This window comes from Tachysurus fulvidraco, chromosome 5 (genome assembly GCF_022655615.1).
Source record: "Tachysurus fulvidraco isolate hzauxx_2018 chromosome 5, HZAU_PFXX_2.0, whole genome shotgun sequence".
NCBI classification, from domain to species: Eukaryota; Metazoa; Chordata; class Actinopteri; order Siluriformes; family Bagridae; genus Tachysurus; species Tachysurus fulvidraco.
The window spans coordinates 9,757,890-9,777,821 of NC_062522.1; the positions used below are offsets into that span (position 1 = coordinate 9,757,890).

The 19,932-nt window shown below is 35.9% G+C and overlaps 1 protein-coding gene across 1 annotated transcript in view; it reads right to left on the minus strand.

Moving 5' to 3' along the window:
* ghrhrb (growth hormone releasing hormone receptor b) overlaps nt 1-19,932 on the minus strand; it is a 50,982-nt gene that overhangs the window by 2,237 nt on the left and 28,813 nt on the right. Inside the window, exons 3-10 of the mRNA XM_027155667.2 lie at nt 18,179-18,286; nt 8,815-8,909; nt 5,326-5,423; nt 4,706-4,838; nt 4,334-4,487; nt 2,897-2,957; nt 1,142-1,211; nt 286-377 (exon numbers count right to left, since the gene is read on the minus strand). Of these exons, the coding sequence (XP_027011468.1) occupies nt 286-377; nt 1,142-1,211; nt 2,897-2,957; nt 4,334-4,487; nt 4,706-4,838; nt 5,326-5,423; nt 8,815-8,909; nt 18,179-18,286 (811 nt within the window). The remainder of the gene's footprint in view (nt 1-285; nt 378-1,141; nt 1,212-2,896; nt 2,958-4,333; nt 4,488-4,705; nt 4,839-5,325; nt 5,424-8,814; nt 8,910-18,178; nt 18,287-19,932) is intronic.

Here is a 19,932-nt window from a genome sequence, read left to right on the forward strand (position 1 = left end):
ACTGTAGGTACAGATATTGCAACAAATATAAGACTCTAATGGACTCAAAGCATGCTGTCTCTAATGCACAAATGATTCGTATAAAGTACATGTGGAAAAAAGTGCAAAGGGAATGTATACAAAATGGGTAATGGGTAAGTGCAAAATGGGTAAAAATGGGTTTGGTGCATCACATCGATTGTTTTTGTTTTAGTTAATTCTACAATTGCATTGATATACCACATGAAATCAAAATGAGTCTAGAACATTAATCTCTTTGTTGTGATAATAGTGTTAAGCTCTTACGCAAAGTGACTGGTGTCATTGCCTCCGACTCCAGGAGACTTCAGCTTCTCCACAAGTATCCTGATCACATTGATGAAGATGATAAAGTTCACCTGGACCAAAGAAAGCAAAAAAAAACCTTTTAAAAACTTTTAAAAACAGCCGTGTATTTTTCAATCAATCAATCAATCAATCAAATTTTATTTATAGAGCACCATACAACAGCCCAAAGGAGCACAAGGTGCTTTCCTGAAAAACAACAATAAAAAATAAAATCAATAAGAACACAATGAACATAAAATAGCAGTTGAAACAGGGTCTACGTGCTAAAAGCTTGTATGAATAAATGAGTTTTCAACTGTGATTTAAAAACACTCAGCACAGTGATGGATCGTAAGTGTGCTGGAAGTGCGTTCCACAGCTTTGGTCCCTCGATGGCTAATGACCGGCCTCCAGACTTCTCATAATTGTATTTGGGAGTGACGAGAGAGGTATGTCCAGAGGAGTGGAGAGATCTGTCTGGTTGGTAGACCTTTATTAATTCTGTGAGGTAGGCTGGGGCCAGACCATTGATGGCCTTGAACACGAAGAGAAGGACCTTATACTCCACCCTAAAATGCACCGGAAGCCAGTGAAGGGAGTGGAGGACAGGGGTGATGTGTGAGCGTTTGGAGGTGTTGGAGAGACCATTTGACCATTTGCTGCGTTTTGTACCATTTGAAGCCGATTGAGAAGTGATTGATTAAGTCCAGTGTAGAGAGCATTACATCAATCCTTGAGCTGATGAAGGCATGTATAGCTTTTTCAAGGTCAGCTTGGGACAAAAATGATTTTACCTCTTTTTGGTCATATGCTGTACTTTAAATAGTTTACTTACCAGAAGAGATACTGTAATCGGTCCTTTTATGATCCACCAAATGAAGGCGATATCTGTGTCGTCCCAGCACCTTTTCCACAGCAGGAGAGCAAACACAGAAGCGTTCAGAAGGGGTTATTTCTCTCTATACTCTTAAGTACTCTGTACTCTTTGTACTCCGCACACTAAACTTGATCTCGGATCATAGTGAGGCGTTATATTTTCCATTCATACATTAATAAAGACAAAAAATTACACCTCAGGTACATGTCGGATACGCTTCGTCAGATTCAAATGTAATACACCACAAAGACCGATATGAGTGCAGATTTTCTTTCCAATCAATATATACCATATTGCCTCCTTTTTATCAGCTGATCTTTGCTTTCAGTAGACCTGGGTGTAGCTTCTGTTTGTTTGGTCGCCAAATTGGACATCCCTTGCTATACAGTCATATTCACAATAGGACATATTCAGTTTTGAGTAATAAGCACAATAATTTCATTTAATACCGAAAATGTGTACATCAGACCTATTTTCAGACCTAACATAATACAAGAGACTTTTTTATTTTTAAGAGACTTTTCTACACATCACTGAATAATTCAGCAAATTTTAACAAAGACCATATTGCAGATTTACAATTAATTACACATAAAGTGGTGTGGAAAAGTGTTGACCCGCTTCCTGATTTTTTTCTTTTTTTTGCATGTTTGTCACACTTTAATATTTTATATCATCAAACAAATTTAACTATAAGTCAAAGATAACATGAGTAAATACAACATGCAGTTTTTAAATGAATGTGTTTCTTATTAAGGGAAAACAAAATCCAAACCTACATGGCCCTGTGTGAAAAAGTGTTCACCCCTAAACCTAATAACTGGTTGGGCCACCCCTTAGCAGCAAGAACTGCAATCAAGCTTTTGTGATAACTTGCAATGAGTCTTTCACAGCACTGTGGAGTAATTTTGGTCCCCTCATCTTTGCAGAATTGTTGTAATTCAGCCACACTGGAGGGTATTTGAGAATGAAATTAAGGTCATGCCACAGCATCTCAATAGGATTCAGGTCAGGACTTTGACTAGGTCACTCCAAAGTCTTCATTTTGTTTTTCTTCAGCCATTCAGTGGTGGAATTGCTGGTGTGTTTTTGGATCATTGTCCTGCTGCAGAACCCAAGTTCACTTCAGCTTGAGGTCATGAACAGATGGCCTCACATTGTCCTTTAGGATTTTTGGTAGACAGCAGAATTCATGGTTCTATTTATTATATACGTAAATATAGCACAGAAATAATATGGTCTCTTTTTCTTGAATTCCTGAATTTTGGTTATCGTTCTGTAATAATCATGTGACATCTGTGTACATCTGTGTAATTTTATTATTATTATTATTATTATTATTATTATTATTATTATTATTATTATTATTACTACTACTACTGTTTTGCATACTGTTTGTACTGTTGTCTTATAAAGAAAAAAAAAAAAAACAGTAGAAAGACTATATACTGTAGTACAAATCTCATTGTACACATTAAATAAAGATGTGATCTCAATTTACCCAATAATTAGCCAATAAGACAACAATGTCTCCTGACTCATACTACTGAGTCCTCTGACTCAATCTGATTTGTGTCACACACACACACACACACACACACACACACACACACACACACACACACACACACACACACACACACACACACACACACACACACACACACACACACACACACACACATGATACCCAGGACAACAATATAGACTTACCCTTTGTTATCATAGAAATTCCTGGCCAGAACCCAAATAATCAAGACTATTGTTGGAAGGCCTAAAAAATATAACATAAGTTAGGGAAAAATATTGTTAACGATAATAAGGTGTTACAATTCTATTCTAAATACAATTTGTTTACAGTTATATGGTCTTTCTCATGTTCAACAATGTTATACCGAGACTTTTACTGATACAAATGATATAAATGTAGAGGATGTTTCAGCAAAGGCTTTACAGACACATTCCATACTTTGTTGTTAATCATTTATTTGCACTCTAATAGAAAATGCTGTCAATTTTCAGTAATTTCCTGCTGACATTGGATGCCAGTAAAGCACTATCAAACAGACAGTAAACAACTATAAAATATATTTGCAGTACAGTAAAGTACAAAGTAAGAACTTTTATTTCTCAATGTTGTTATGTAAATTCTAATTAGTTTTCCATCCATCCATCTATCTATCCTCCTATTTCCTCCGAGCCACAGAAGACTCAGGGCACATGGCAGGGTACACGCTGAACAGAATTCAGGGCACAATCTCACACACTACAGACAATTTAGAGATCCCAATCAGTCTTCAGCCTGCATTTGTATTAAATTTTTTTATTTTATTTTTATGTTACAAACAATCAAACAAGCATTTCACTGCCTTTTATACTATGTATGATAGTATATGTTACAAATATTGGGTCAACCTTTCATCTCAGTTGTATCCAGTATCAAATAAACAAGCCAACATATTGGTTTGTGTGTGTTTTTATATAATATGTAAGATTGATTGATTGATTGATTCATTTTCTACCGCTTATCCGAACTACCTCGGGGAGCCTGTGCTTATCTCAGGCGTCATCGGGCATCAAGGCAGGATACACCCTGGAGTGCCAACCCATTGCAGGGCACATACACACACTCTCATTCACTCACACACTCACACACAATTTTCCAGAGATGCCAATCAACCTACCATGCATGTCTTTGGACCGGGGAGGAAACCGGAGTACCCGGAGGAAACCCCCGAGGCACGGGGAGAACATGCAAACTCCACACACACAAGGCGGAGGCGGGAATAGAACACCCAACCCTGGAGGTGTGAGGCGAACTTGCTAACCACTAAGCCACCGTGCCCACTAATATGTAAGATATTTCAGAAAATTACTGTAAACATGTTTCCAAGCTCTTTATTCTATATTTTACCTAGGATGAAAATAAATGACTGTAAAATCTACTTTTATTACAATAATACTGAATTTACTAATGCGGATGATGAACTTTTTTGTTCTGTTTTCTGCACTTTCCATATTACACTCGATTCTCTTAATCACTTAAAATACAGCAAAATAATTATGAGGAGATGTGTCTTGATCTTATAGTTAACTTATAGTAAACTCATACCTAAATCATCCCCCTGGAGAATTATTTGTTGCGCTTACCCCAGCCAATAAGGATGTACCACCAAAAATACTTTTTTTGTGATACAAATGTAAGAGCCAGCAGGGTCTGTAAGTACATGCCCTCCACCAGGAGCCAGAAGTAGTTAGCCAGGATGCTGAACTGGAAAAAGGCCACTGCTGCCTTACAGGATGCCTAGAGATGGAGAGGTTGTATTTAAAATCAAGGAAAGGAATAGAAAGCACTGATTACTGTAGTACTAAGAGTAAGCCAACTTATTTACACAAACTGTAAACAGTTCAGGATGAGTGGCATTTGCCAGTAAAGCATTATACGATGCTAATAACACATGAGTATACAGTATAGAGTGGGTAAGAGTTTGTCATGTTCATCATTGTGTTGGAGAATCTTACTGTAGACATGAAACAGTGGTCCTGGGTTTCATCGGTAAAGAGGACACCATCTTTTATAAAGATTGCGCTAGCTCTCAGGATGAAGGAGGAAAACAGGTTGATGTGGATGTAGTTCCTTGTACAATGGAACTTCCTGTTTTAAAAATGTAAACCCAAAATGTCTGTGATTACATGTAAAGGACATACATTTGATCTGTTATATGATGAATTAGGTAAATAAAATAACATGCATTGCCATGTAAACTTGATCATAAAAAGAAAAGTGAAATTAAATCTTAAAAAAAAGTATTGTATAAGAATGTATGTATAAAGTATATGTATGTAAATTATACATTTTTATGTGTGTATGGACAACAATGATCAAGATAATGCTCTAACTACGTGGATGGATGGATGGATGGATGGATGGATGGATGGATGGATGGATGGATGGATGGATGGATGGATGGATGGATGAACTGAATCAGGTTTTAGATTATACATAAAATCATCCACTTATAAATACAAGTGAATAAGTGTTTAATGTTTTTTTTTTGACAGAATTGTTCATTATACAATGCATTGTCTATTAACTGGTATATAAATACACAAATGTCTAATGTTCCAAATACTTGTTATACCTGAATGCTGTAAAGACGAAGATGGCCGATATGAGGGAGATGAGAGAGGTAGCATAACCCACAGTGTACACCTGCTTGAATGTATAATAATATGAGGTCTAAAAAAGAGAAATAAGAGTGAAAGAGTACAGCAGCGCTTCATTCAAAATAGAATTTATATTTTCACACGGGACAAAGACACGGGCCATCATTTCACTTGATAAATTTGATAAAACCTGAATTGATAAATCCAAGCCACTAAAAGGAACAACCCTAACTTGTGAAAATTAAATCTACTGGTCTTCATGAAGTCGTATTGTTTTGTAGGATGCAGTAATTTGCTTGCTTGCATTAGGACCACGTTCCACTGTGAGTCCTGATCTTCAAGTTGTTTGGTGTGCCTGTGTAATCATTCATGCATAAAATCCTTGATAAATGTGTGTGTGTGTGTGTGTGTGTGTGTGTGTGTGTGTGTGTGTGTGTGTGTGTGTGTGTGTGTGTGTGTGTGTGTGTGTGTGTGTGTGTCTGTGTGTGTGTGTCTTAAGGCTTATCACAGGAGCACTCCTAATTCATGGCAGTGTTCCTAAGCTCTCATTAGCATCTGATCTGACTGCATATTCAGAAATATTGATAAAGTGCTTGAGAGGGAAAAAAGGTGAAAGATTGGAAAGGAAATAAGGTAACACATTACTTTCTTACATTCACAAACTAATGAAGAGCTATGAGCTATGACGTGATGCTTATGAGCTTGTGCATGATTAACAACCACTTTAACCACTTTAAACATGTTAGTAAATGTTTATTTGTTAATTTATTAATTAACACACGGAGTAAACTAAATCAAACATACTTTATAAGAATGAATATGACTTTAATTCAAAAACATGGATCATTTCAAGTTGTTCCCCCTTGTGGGTAAAGCAGCAGAGCCCAGGGACCCGAGCTGTCCAGAGCACACAGTGGAATTTAAAGTTAAATAGATGGAAATGGATACATAAGGATGATCAGTGTAAAATAGGAAAATACTCCAATGCCATCCAATGTTTGTGAACACAGCTGCATATTGCACGTTCTGCACCATGTACATGGATTTGTTATTTCTGCATGAGTTCATTAGTCCTGGTTAAGGTTAGCTTCATTAGTTTGTGAATAATATATATGTAACAAATCATTAGTTCATATTTAAGCTTTAATTCAGGTATTAATGCAGGATTATTCATGTCTTGTTTTTGTAAACTGTTACTGAAAAAAGATTGTTGGAGATCAGGAAGAGATTAGGAAGCGTAACTTTATCTTTGCCATCAATCATGTTCTTTCTTTGTTTACTGAATTAAATGTGACACCTCCAGATACTCTCACACTCCGTCTCTTACACTGGAGCTGTCAAGCCATCCATTTTACTGAATTCTCTACTAGGACTTGGTTTGAAAGGGGATGTTGTTCATCATTCAAAAAAGGTTTTTTTTATTATCTCATTTTATACAACTGAGCAATTGAGGGTTAAGGGCCTTTCTCAAGGGCCCGGTAGAGGCAACTTATTGGACCTGCTGTTTGAACTCACAAACTTCCGATCTGTACTCCAACACCTTCGCCACTGAGCTACCACAGCCCCCCATTTATACAACAACACTACTGTTGATTAAATCTACTCTATCTTTAAGATTTACACACCATGTCACATGACTGAATAAAAACTTTATGTCCAACCAGTAAAACAAAGACTGACATAAAGCATGTGCATACAGTAGCTCAAAGGATGTGCTAATCAGGCTGGACATCACGGTTGGCAAATTGAAACTGTTTCCAATCCAATAACAGGTTCTACCATTCCCAACATACAAAGCCATAATCTAATCAGGATGACTGGCCCTCATAGTACATACTGTAGGTAGGCTAAAATTTGATATCGGTCAATGACTCCAAATGATGTGTAATTTATGATCGGGCGATGTTTAATTTATTTATGATTTATGAGAGTAAATAATAAAGTTAATAATTAACCTTATTCAGGATGATCACACCTGTAAGGTTTCCCATGCTCCTTCTCAGTGAAAGCTGATGATGTAATGGATATTCCAGCAAACCAAACTGAAAACACCAGGTCAAAAAGAAATTGAATCTAGTGGGTATTTTAATCGGTGGATATTGTAATCACATGACATGACTGTCATTGATATTCGACATGAATCTACAGTCTGTAGGCCCCAGCCTTTTTTCATCACCATTCTGTGTTATTTTTATATAACCACTGGCAGGGCTGTTATAGTCCAAACAATACACAACAAGTCCAATAAATACACAAAAAGACATTTTATAAAAGCCAAGACAAATTATTCATTGTCATAAAATGGGAAGACAGCTGAACTAAAATAGCCATTTCCCAAAACTGCCATTGACTCAATGATTTTTGTTTTTCACACCATTTTGTATAAACTCTAAAGACGCTAAGGATGAAAATCCCAAAAGTTTATGAAATACTCAAAACAGCCCATCTGGCACCAATATCCAGCCACAGTTAAAGTAAAAAAAAAAAAAAGTAAAAATCATAGTTTTTCTTGATTATGATGTTTAACTTGACCTTTATCTGCATGATTTTCTGCACTGTGCTGCTAAAGCATGATTGGCTGATTGAATAACTGCATAAATGTGCAGATGTACAGATATTCCTATTAAAGTGGATAAATGTATAAATGTCTTAGAGGCTAATATAAGTGAGTGAACCCCGAAGAATTTACCTATAATCTCCAAATTCCAAATACAAATCTAAGCAAAATCTATAAGTAAAATGTTATTGTACATCAGCTTTAAATATAAGGGTGTGGTTGACTGAAGAACTGAAGCAGCACAGTGCGTCTATGCATTTTATAATGGAAGACAAAGTATTTGCATTTTTTTCATAGTAGACAGAGGAAGAGTTTGAAAGTCAAAGAAAAACAAGATCTCAATCAACCAGACCACTTAGGGTTAGTAACATCGTCTCAGCATTCTGAGGTAGATGCTCTGAATGAGGGTTTTTGCTAAATACTTGAAATGGAAATGTTATAAGTTAGCGTTTGTCTGCTAGTATTGCTAGCTCCAGTGGAGTTTAATTACTATGTTACAGAGATGTTCAATGTCATATTAATGCGTCGATAAACCGGCATAGATGTACAACAACCATCAAACCTTGATTTATAATATTCCAGGATGCACTGCAGCTATAGTTAATAAGAGTTAGAGTTACTTGGCTACTTCGCTCTATTCTTTAGCAATCTATCCACTGAAAGCTAAAGCTTTGGAAGCTGATCTGATATGCAAAATCTATGTGAGATGTCTGGGTAGAAGTAAATCCTCACTGCAGTCAATCTTTTTAGATTTAGTTATTCAGCAACATTACATACTGACACACTGTGGGTAGGCGAGCTAGCGTCAGCAAGAGTACCCGAGAATGAATAGAACACTGCAATTTTACTAATATCATGGAATTATTACCACAAAAACTATGTATATTAACAGAGAAGGAGTATTTACCTCAGTTCCTTCCACTGTTGGTAATACACAAGCATTCTCATATGATGGGTAAAGGTCACTCCAGCCGTTCTTTGTGCAGTTCCGGTATATGTAACCTGAAACAGATAAAAAACAAACAAACTGTATAGTCACAAAGATCATTTGAATTATTCGGCTTGCTTTGTCCTTTACTTGTTTTAAACCTCTCAACACAGAAAGCAAACTAATTCTCTATCCCTAAGAAGGCACAGACACTTGTTCCGTAACGACAACAACCACTTCTCTCTGGAGCGAATTGCGGCGAATAAGATTAGCATTTATTTTGATATGATTATGGTTTCCGTTGTTGGTATTGTTTTCCGCTGTGTGGATGGGACTACAGATGAGCTCACTAGATGGCATGCTGTGCTGTAAGTACGGTTTCTGACATTATCCTCTGGATTAAAGGCTTCTATGCACATCTCACACAAGTACTCACACAAGAAATTGAGTGACACAAAGAAAGGATTAACAGAATTAAAGCAAGGAAATACCAGTATAGATAGAATAATATAAATGTAAAACTCAAGAAGTTGAAGGGGACAAAGATAAGCAAGAAGGAGAGAGAGAGAGAGAGAGAGAGAGAGAGAGAGAGAGAGAGAGATTCTACTGTAATGTTTTATTCAACTGTGACAGAACAAAGACTGATAGAAAAAGAAGGTCAGAAAAAAAGCAAGTGACAGAATGATGGATAGATTGAAAAAAGTCATGTAGTCTTGACTTTTGACTCAGATGATGCAAGTTCTGACAGCACTGAATATGTAAAAGAAAGTTTTAGATTCACATTCAAAGAACGAAGCAACTACAATAAAAACATCACCAACATTATTAACTAAATTTAATGTAAATTCAATGCAATATAATGATATACTGTAATAGTAGGTATACCGACAAACAGGGGCGGTTCTAGGGTTTCATCTTTAGGGGTTTTAGCCCTCAGTGAGAATTTAAAACAAGAAGAGTTTTATATTAAATATTATATGACTACATAGTAAGCCAAAAGTTATGGTATTGTTTAAAATGGCAAAAGTGGACACCAAAATTTTATGCATGATGTAATGATACCAGTCTTGAATCAAATCAGTTCATGTGCATTCTCTACGAACAGTGTGTCCAATGAATGCAGTCATTAATAAAAAAAAATATTCACAAGACAAAGACCAAATCAATAATTGTTGCACTTTTGAAAGACTACAACACACATGCCTAAAAGCAAAGTAAACAAAAAAAAAACTCGCAGTTTTAGGGTGGCTGAGATCACAGACACCCTAAAAAACCCGCCCCTGCCGACAACTGCATTTCTGTTCCTAGATTTGAAATATATTATGTAGCTGAGACAGATAAATGGAATGATACAAACAGTCAAACATCCCGATGTGGTTATGCTAAATAACAACAGACAAGGATGGCTAAGAACAAAACATTGGACTATCCTGAAATGACCTTCTATGAGCCCTGATCTAAATCCTATTGCTCATCTGTGGAAAGAGCTGAAAGATGCAGTCTGGAGAAAACACCCTTTACACCTGACACAGCTGGAGAAGTTTGCTCAAGAGGAATGGACCAAAATACCTGTGGACAGGTTCAGAAGTGTCATTGAGAGTTACAGAAATCTCTTGATTGCAGTGATTGACTCAAAAGGTTGTGCAACAAAATATTAAGTTACTTTACCATCGTTTTTGGTCTAGGCCGGTTTTATTAGTTTTTTTTAATGCTTCTTTTGACTTAATATTTTTTTGGCCAGAAACAGATGTAATTGTAAATCCGTGCTTGTTCTTGTTCGGACCGGTTTCAGCTCTCTTCTGTAGTTTTTGAGATGTATTAAGGTTAGAAATGTTGCTGAAAGCTGTTAACTTTGGTTAAAGCTTCACCTCAAACACAGATAAACCAACAAACCAAACAAAGCTGATAGACTGTACTATTGACATTTAGTGCTTTTAGTAGATAACCTTATCCACAGTGATATACATAATCTAGAGATTTTGTATGGGATTTGGGCCTTGCTCCACGACCCAAGGGTAACAGTGTATGGGAAACAAAAACAAAGTAGGTAGAAAAAAAAGGCACATGATATGAATGCCTAATTAAAGTACATAGGAGAAAGACAGATCACAAATAGAGGGATAGAAATTAAAAAACCTAATATCATCCATATGTCAAATGCCATCTCTAAATTCCACTGTCATATACATGTTTGAGGAAAGGAACCCAGAAATTTGGAAAAAAAATTCAAGAGACTTTGCTTCGTTAAAATGTATTTTCTCATGATGTAAGACAGAGAGAAGGAACGTTGACAGACTGCTCACCATATTGAGCACCCATCAAACTCTGCACAGCACATTCACCAGGCAGAGGAGTGTGTTCAGTGGCAGACTGCTATCTCATTCATGCTCCACTACAAGACTGAGGAACTCTTTTTTTCCCCCTGGCAGTTAGACTGTACAACATCTCTCAGGTACGGCAGGGTGGAAACATTGGAGTGACAGTACAGGGTTGCATCTGTATTTACAATGCAACTGTATTTACTTGTCTATTTGCAGCCACTGGACATTTTACATTTTACATATATCCGTTACATATTTACTTGTGATACTGTGTTTGTGATAATCATGTTTCTCTGTGTGTTGCTACTAGCTGTTTGCATTTCCTCTGGGATCAATAAAGTATCTATCTATCTATCTATCTATCTATCTATCTATCTATCTATCTATCTATCTATCTATCTATCTATCTATCTATCTATCTATCTATCTATCTATCTATCTATCTATCTATCTACCATCTTCTCTACAGTTCTCTCCCAGTTCACTCTACATTGTCGACTCTCAACTGCTTATTGCAGGGTTATTCTTAAATTTCACTAAACTGTAGCCTTAGTCAGGTGTGATAGCTTATTGACTTAACTATATTGTTATTAATGTCTTCCTGTCCCACCATTAATCTTGGTAGATTATTAGGCAAAGACACACAGGTACATTCTTTTAATTCTGTTTAAACAGCCAACTCATGATTAAAAAGTAACATGGACTCGGCCGTAGGCACGATTTAACACCAACGATATGACAAACTGTCCTTGATTTAGAGTACCATTACATAAACACACACAGCTGAATAAACTAAACCGTCTATTCCTGTTTACGTGGAATTAGGCCGCATTGTGTGTTAAAAAACCTCTGTGCCAAAAGCACAGCACATTTCTCTTCCTCATATATCACCACATATTGTTTATTCTGTTTGATATTCTACACAAGGTGTAAAACAGTGTGTGCTGATCCATGCCATAGGGTTTTGAACTGCCAGCACGGACGTTTATTTATTTATGACAAATACGAGACCGTTTTAGGATCGTTTTAGGAAAGTACGTCACTACAAGAATATAGAATAGAAATAAATAATACACTTTCAGACAAAGTAGCTGTGTATTCTGCACAACCCTTTTTTAGTCTTTTTACTTAAAGAATTTGGTGATAAAATGCCATTATCATCTGTATTAAATAATTCCAAGACTTCTTGCTCTGGACCTAGCATCTAACATGGTCACCTTTCTTCCTAAATGTTTCCGTTCACATTACATTAGATGACAGTTGATTTAAATGATTAATCCTATTATGCTGAATAAACGCAAAAAAAAACGCATTTAGAAACAGTTGAGTTCCCCCTCCCCTTCCTCACAGTGGTTTGACCCACTGCCTGCTTTCCCAGTTCATCTCACCTGCTCTGCACACACCTCCCTCCCCTTACTGTAAAGATAATTAAGTTTGGTATCTTTTTGGAAAACAAAGAGCTTGATTTTATTTGTAATTTTTTGTTATGTCTTGGGAAGTTTTTTATTCATAAGTGCAGATGGTTTAAATCTAGACCTAACTTTAACCAGTGGATGAATGAGTTTAAATGAGTTTTGTGGCCTCGGCTCAATTAATGTTAAACTCCATTAATTAGGGTATTTTATCCACTTTAAATAAGGCGATTCTCTTTAATGTAGTTGATGCAGACTCATTCATAAATTAGTTGCAGCAAAAATGCTAATTACTGATGAATTAATTTCCATGAATCTGCTATATTAGCGAAAGAAATATAACTATCTAGTTAACGTTAGCTTGTTTACAACAGCTTGTTGCATAGTGCACTGTAACATGCCAAAGCCGTTTCGCATGCATTGTTTTATTTGGGACGACTTGGCATAATGTTAACTTAACATTAACGGCCACAATTAGCGGATTGTTTAGCTGTGCATTTAACGATCACTGTGCTACGTCCGAACTGACTTCACTGTATTTTTTTGTATAATCAATTTCTATTCTATTCTTAAGTGTCTTAGTTAATTTTAAATAAAATTTGAAACCTTTTTTAATTCCTTGTTTTTATTCTTGTGATATTTTTAATGATAGTTTTACTTTATGTAAAGCACTTTGAATTACCATTGTGTATGAAATGTGCTACAGTATAAATAAACTTGCCTTGCAGTGTCATAGACTAGATAAAATGATGGAGAAAAGAAAAATTTGAACCTGAGAAAAACTTTGAAAATAACCATAATGACGCAGTCTCCATGCTACAATAATAATGATAAAAGCAAAGTTTTTCATTGTGGGGTCATGTCTTTATAAGTACAATTAGACTGTATTATTTGTGTCCCCCTTCAAAAATTGAGCACGTGAAATTTTATATTTACCCCCCCCCCCCACTGTTAAATGACATTTATGCCCATTCACACACACACACACACACACACACACACACACACACACACACACACACACACACACACAAACACCCACACAACAGCGCTCATCTCTTCATAACCCTTTGTGTTATTTTTATCGTTATTGATCATACGTGGAGAACATTTTACAGACTATTTAACCGACTGCTTAATTGTGTTGAATATTAAATATATATTAAATATATTATTACTTTAAATATAATAATTAAATTTAATATAAAATGGATATTCATGTATAATGTTTAATGTATAATGATTGATAATGAATAATGTATATGTTATTTATTATATAATATATTCACACCTGTGTAAATATGACTCATTCATCTCCAGTACCTGCTTTCTCCTGGTCAAAGTTGCAGAGGATCCAGAGCCTGTCCTGGGATCAATGATATATGTATGTAACTTGTACACCTGCTTATAAGCTTCCATCTCAGTGTGGTATAAATCTGGTCAGTTTGACCTGAAACATGATTGTTTTCCAGGAAGCTGAACATAACAGAAGGGATAACTGCAGGAAATGGAAAAACTGCTAATAAAAGCAGTGAACATTATCGAGAAGCAGCTGCACTCAATCTGATTAGGAAATAAACTGGATGCTTTGGGTGGACAGCAAGTTGGAGCGGCAGGACGTCTGATGTCTTGACGTCTTATCCAGCAGTATAGGATAAAGCTGAACACTGGCAAGCTGTGACCCACACAACCTCACATAAACCAGGTGTGGTCCACATGTCAACCTGCCCATGGCAATGAAAAAGTAGTCAGGTAATAAAAGAAAATGCTCAACATACAATCATCTGTCAGAGAAAGCAGCCTAAGAGAAGAGATTCAAGTTTCAGAAGATCATAAACAGTCATTTAAAGCAGAAGCTATGCCGTCTGTATGTATTCTGAAAAGCTAACTGGTTCACGTTATCCCTTTAACCCAGTTCACTGGCATTGCATTTCACTGCTGGAATGGAAAACGACGTATAAGACATTTACAATCACGATAAGAAAATGAATCCATTTTATAGCCTCAAGTCTTATATAATATATGTCAAGACTCTGTTGGCTTTCAGTGGGACATGTGTGATTTTCCCTCTCTTGGGATAACCTTTCGCAAAATTTTAGTGGTTGAAAATAACACCAACAAACTTAAGTTTCTTATGCATAAACACTTGGTGTCAGAACCAGGGAAGGAAGGAGACAGACCCGTACACAGGATAGCTTCAAATGAATGGGGTTTAATAAATGATAAAGACAAAGACAGTAAATGACGAGAACTAAAGCAATACAGATGATGACACTTAACAATGACTGACAGTGACTAAGGTACACGTAACTAACGTAACTAATGATAATGATAACGGCAACGCGGCTCACATTTATACAAAAGACAATGATGACACAATTAGGATCAGGTTTGGAGACAGGGAGGAGCAGACGAAGGTGGGGCAGACATGTGACAACAACAACAACAACAACAACAACAGTAGCACATGGCCAGAAAGTCTGAGCTGATCCCTGACACTTGGGGCATCTAATCTTTTTTGCTGAGGGGAAGAGTTATTTTAAATATATATATTTATTTATTTTTTACATTACTCCATTAATATATTGCCCCTAGTAGGCTAGATAAAAAACAAAACAAAACTTAGTGTCTATTTTCATATAAACCATTTCCCACCCCAGTTGAGTGTGACATGACAAAGAACTTCAATGCTGAACATGGACACAACTAAAAAAGATATTTTACTGAATACCTTCAATGCAGTATTCAGTAAGTGTAGTGAAACTAATAGGTACAGCTGAGTTATCAGTATCAATGTAAGTCTGGAATGGAAGAACTGGTGAAATTAGTGTAAAAGTGAATGTAATTTTCATTATACGGTATTTTATATTCTATTAACGGAATATTATTGTTTATCTTAGATTACACGTGTTTAAATCCACTCACTAGTGTTTCACTATGAATAAAAGATAATGTCAATGCCGCTGTTCTCAACCTTGCATTCATGACCTCATATACAGTCACCAGAAATGTGAATGAATACACAGAAGGGTTATTTTGTTTATTTATTTACTTACCAGATCTTATTTATAACGCATTAACACATGACCTTGGTTCATGTAAACTGATTAAAACTGATTTTTCTAATTATTAGTATTGCATCATCATTTATTCAGAAAGGCATGTAAAACTGTTTTGTCATGTTAATCAAAACGTCTACACCAGCCAGCTCTCCGATAAGCTTTTTGCAAGAATTTCAAGCTTAGAAAATGGTATCAGGAGACAAAGATTGAGAGCTCTTAGTCTAAAACATGTAAAACAACAATACAACTGACTGAACTACCTTCTAGCTAAATGCTTGCCGGTGTAAGATTGTGTGCTTGAGTATTACTCTTACACAATACCTCTATGCACATTTCTTTTTCTGAATGTGTATTAGAAATGTCTGTGAAGTGCATTGCATTTCATACTCATTATACCATTCTGTCATTTTCAGCCGTATACCAATAGCAGTCATGGTAAGTGGGTGGTTTGGTGTTAGTTGCCAATGGGAGTTTTTGTTCTCGCCTGTTGTTACTAGATTTAGCGTAGCATGGCGTGTATCACTGAGGTCTCTCACCCTGAAGCTAACGTAGGGGGAAAGTTGGCTGAATGCATGCGTTTGCCATGTGTGGTAAAAGGTCTAAGGTGAGGTCCGATGGGAAAGAAGAAGTGTTTACTAGCAATGATTCACAGTGCTAACAAGCAACGGAACAACACTAACCTCCTCTGGCTCCTAGTGCTCTGCCTTCTTTCATGACCCCTTTGATTTTTCATTATTTTATTATTTTCTTGGCACTGAAAACAGTTTTCAATGCAGGAAGCAATATTACAACATTTGACTCATTCGTACAAGCTTTTTTATTTATTCATTCATTTATTTATTTATTTTTAAAATCAGGGGAAATGAAACCCCACTTTTTTTTAAGAGTGACTTTGCTGTGGTGCACTTTTGACTGTTTTGAGGTTTTATGCTAATTTTTGACTCCTCTCACATATTGATTTTTTTATGGTTTTTAGAGGCAAGCATAAAAAATAGCTTCTATCTATCTATCTATCTATCTATCTATCTATCTATCTATCTATCTATCTATCTATCTATCTATCTATCTATCTATCTATCTATCTATCTATCTATCTATTTTTTGCCATGTTTCCCAGATACCAAATTGTATAATGTTTTAGTTGACATTTATTTTGCATTCTAACATTCAGTTTTTCACATAATGAAAAAAAAACATTACTTTGGGAAATACTTAGACTTGTAAATAAATGCATCAATGAAGGAAATATGCCTTCATAAATAATGAAAATAAAACTTTTTTACATAAAAAACAATCTAATACATTTATAATTAGCTAAACAATGTCATATTTGGTGTCAATTAAAAAAATACTCTTTGATTTTTAAAAATTCATCAGTGGTCTTAGTTAAATATCCTTACTTTTTAATTGATTGTTGGAAAAGTATGAGATGTATAAAATGAACATCTAAAATAAAATTTGTAGTAAAAAATGAGGGGAATTACACTTTTGTGCAACGCATGGTTCATAATAGAGCAAATAAAAAAAAAATAGCTGTAACTACTTGCAGTATTTGTATCTTACCAGGATGTGTATGTAGTTTAAATGTGTACACAACACTCGAGAGCCATGTCCTGGGTTTGGCACGTTTATGGCCATCCACTATTTTGTGTATACAGGGCAAGGTTGTAAAAGTCCCCTGTTTTCACGAGCTCACTCTCACTGCACACAAAGCACTCTGCACAGCATTGTTTCCTCCATGTCTATTCTGAAGATGGCAACGATACGTGACAGCTGTTTAAAGTGGCTGTAGTGCTTGATAAATACACTTACAGCAACGTAAAAGAGTCTAGATAAAGCAAGTTCTTCAACAGCCGCAGTGTATAATCAGCAGATACACATTACATCATGCAGTGTGTAATCTGTATAAACTAAACAGTACTATCAATAAATTAAAGAAGTATGGAATAAAACACAAAAGAACTTGTAGGAAATCAACAGTGGAATGGAGCGGTGTGATGTGGCCTGAAACAACGCAGACTTACCTTCAGAAAGTTGATTATTTTCACACAACAGTAGATATTTTAGAAAGGAAGAGCTGTTTGAATGATATCTACAGTACTTAGTCCATTTATAGGTATCTTTAATGTTGTGGAACATCGACAGGATAATGTAGTCCCTATTATCACTTGTATAATAACAGCTTTAAACAGTCCATCCCTCGAAAGCCATTTTTAATCTTTGTCTTGAATTTACTATGTACAACAGATAAAATGCAGCTTTGCATGTTAGGGAGAAGCTGTAAAGCCATCAGTCCTAAAAACTTTCTTGTTTTGGAAAACTAAAGACAATGGCGACTCTAAAGGAGGGACATCGACAATATAAACGATGAGTCTATTTACATGTTTTAATATATGTGGCTCATCTGCCATACAAGTTGCAGTGTAAGTTGTTAGTGTAGGAACATTAGAATAAGTCTATTAATATAAGCCATGCAGTCAGCATCTCCTGACCAATCAGAATGGACAACAACAGTGCTGCAGAGGTAAAAAAGAAATTTAGTGATTACCGTTGTTGTTGGCGAAGAGCTGGGAAACTTCTGAACAAGAGACATTAACCACTTGGCCAACTTCAGCTCTGTACCAGCAACTAATCTCATCCCATTCTGTTCGGCAGCCTAAGGAACACACACACACACACACACACACACACACACACACACACACACACACACACACACACACACACACACACACACACACACACACACACACACACAAACCATTACTATTTTTCTGGTACATTTTTCTGATGTTTAAAAAAATCCCACCCAGAAACATAAAATAAAGAGCAGTAAGACTTTTGAGCGTATGAGAACATGCTAAATGCTTAAACAAGGCAGACAGGATGTGTGCCGAAAACATAGCTGGATTGTGGTCGTAAAATCAAGCCTGTACACAGCTCTTCAGCTATTTAGTGTTTATAAAACTAAATGTATTAATCCCGATAATACAAAGACTTAATCCATATTGTAGGTTGCTACGTTTCTCATTAAAAACGCCTCGGGTCTCAGAGGAAGACATGAATATAGTAAGGTTGGGATGGCTTTGTGAACCAAGTACAGTAAAGTACTCATTAAAGGACTTCTAAACCTGCCCAATAGGATGATAAAATGAGTGAACATTTAAATACCTTTTGGAAATAAACACAGAGCTGTTAAAATAAGAGCGTGGGAATAAACAGGAAATACTAGTACATGAGCTGTGTAAATGAAATTCTCATTAAATAAAGACTTGTGTCATAAGAAGACTGTGGAAAGCATAATATGACTAATAGCATTTGATCGCTAATAGGTTTTAATGAATAGACGGCTGCGTACGGAATAAACTACTGGGCATAAAAGTGTGCGATTCAACTGTATTCTATTCTATAACACAAAAAGTATAAAAATATGAGTCTTACTTTGTACAAGCCAAATAAGAGGCCTTTTGACCCCCTTCATGTATTTCGTCCTACATATTCCTCCTGCAGGTCTTTAAAAGAAATAACTCATAATGCTTGTTACACAACAGCACCTTGACTGTGATTATGTACAGTTACTCAACAATAACTCATCAGAATCGGTCAAATCATGCAAACATGCTAGTGTGGAGGTGTGTACTGTATAAGTTTCTCTATTCCTGCACCATCTGTGCTGTCAGTCTATCAATCAACAGTATTCTTATCGAGAACAACAAATATAATATCAAACCATTTAATAACACCATTGTTTTTAATAACACCATGAAAAGTTCAATCCTTATGGTCACTTATAGCTTAAAAAAAAGCCCTTGTTTAAGTTATTGCAGTGTGTATGAATTTCAGAGACACTATTTGTTCTCTTTTTAACTTTTAACTATTGAAATTTGTTCGCTAAAATTTATAGCTGTAAGAAATTAGCTGAAAAGATGTTTAATAATCTGTGTGTGCTACAAAACAATTAAATAAAAATAGCAAGCGAGAATATCTTCAACATAATCAAATGTATGTTTTTTTACCCCAAGACTGCAATAAACCAAGCATAAGATTAATAAACCTATTATTTAATTATTTTTCTAACTTCAAACTGTGCATTTTTATATTCCGTTGCTGTCGGTCTTTCAGTCGTTCCCTGTTCGGGGTCGCCATAGGAGATCATCAGGTCCGCATATTTGATTTGGCACAGGTTTTACGCCGGATGTCCTTCCTGACGCAACACTCCAATTTTAGATGGGCTTGGGTCCAGCACTGACAGTTAGCTCTTTAGTGGCTTAGTTAGCTCCCTGTCTGGAAATGAAACCCAGG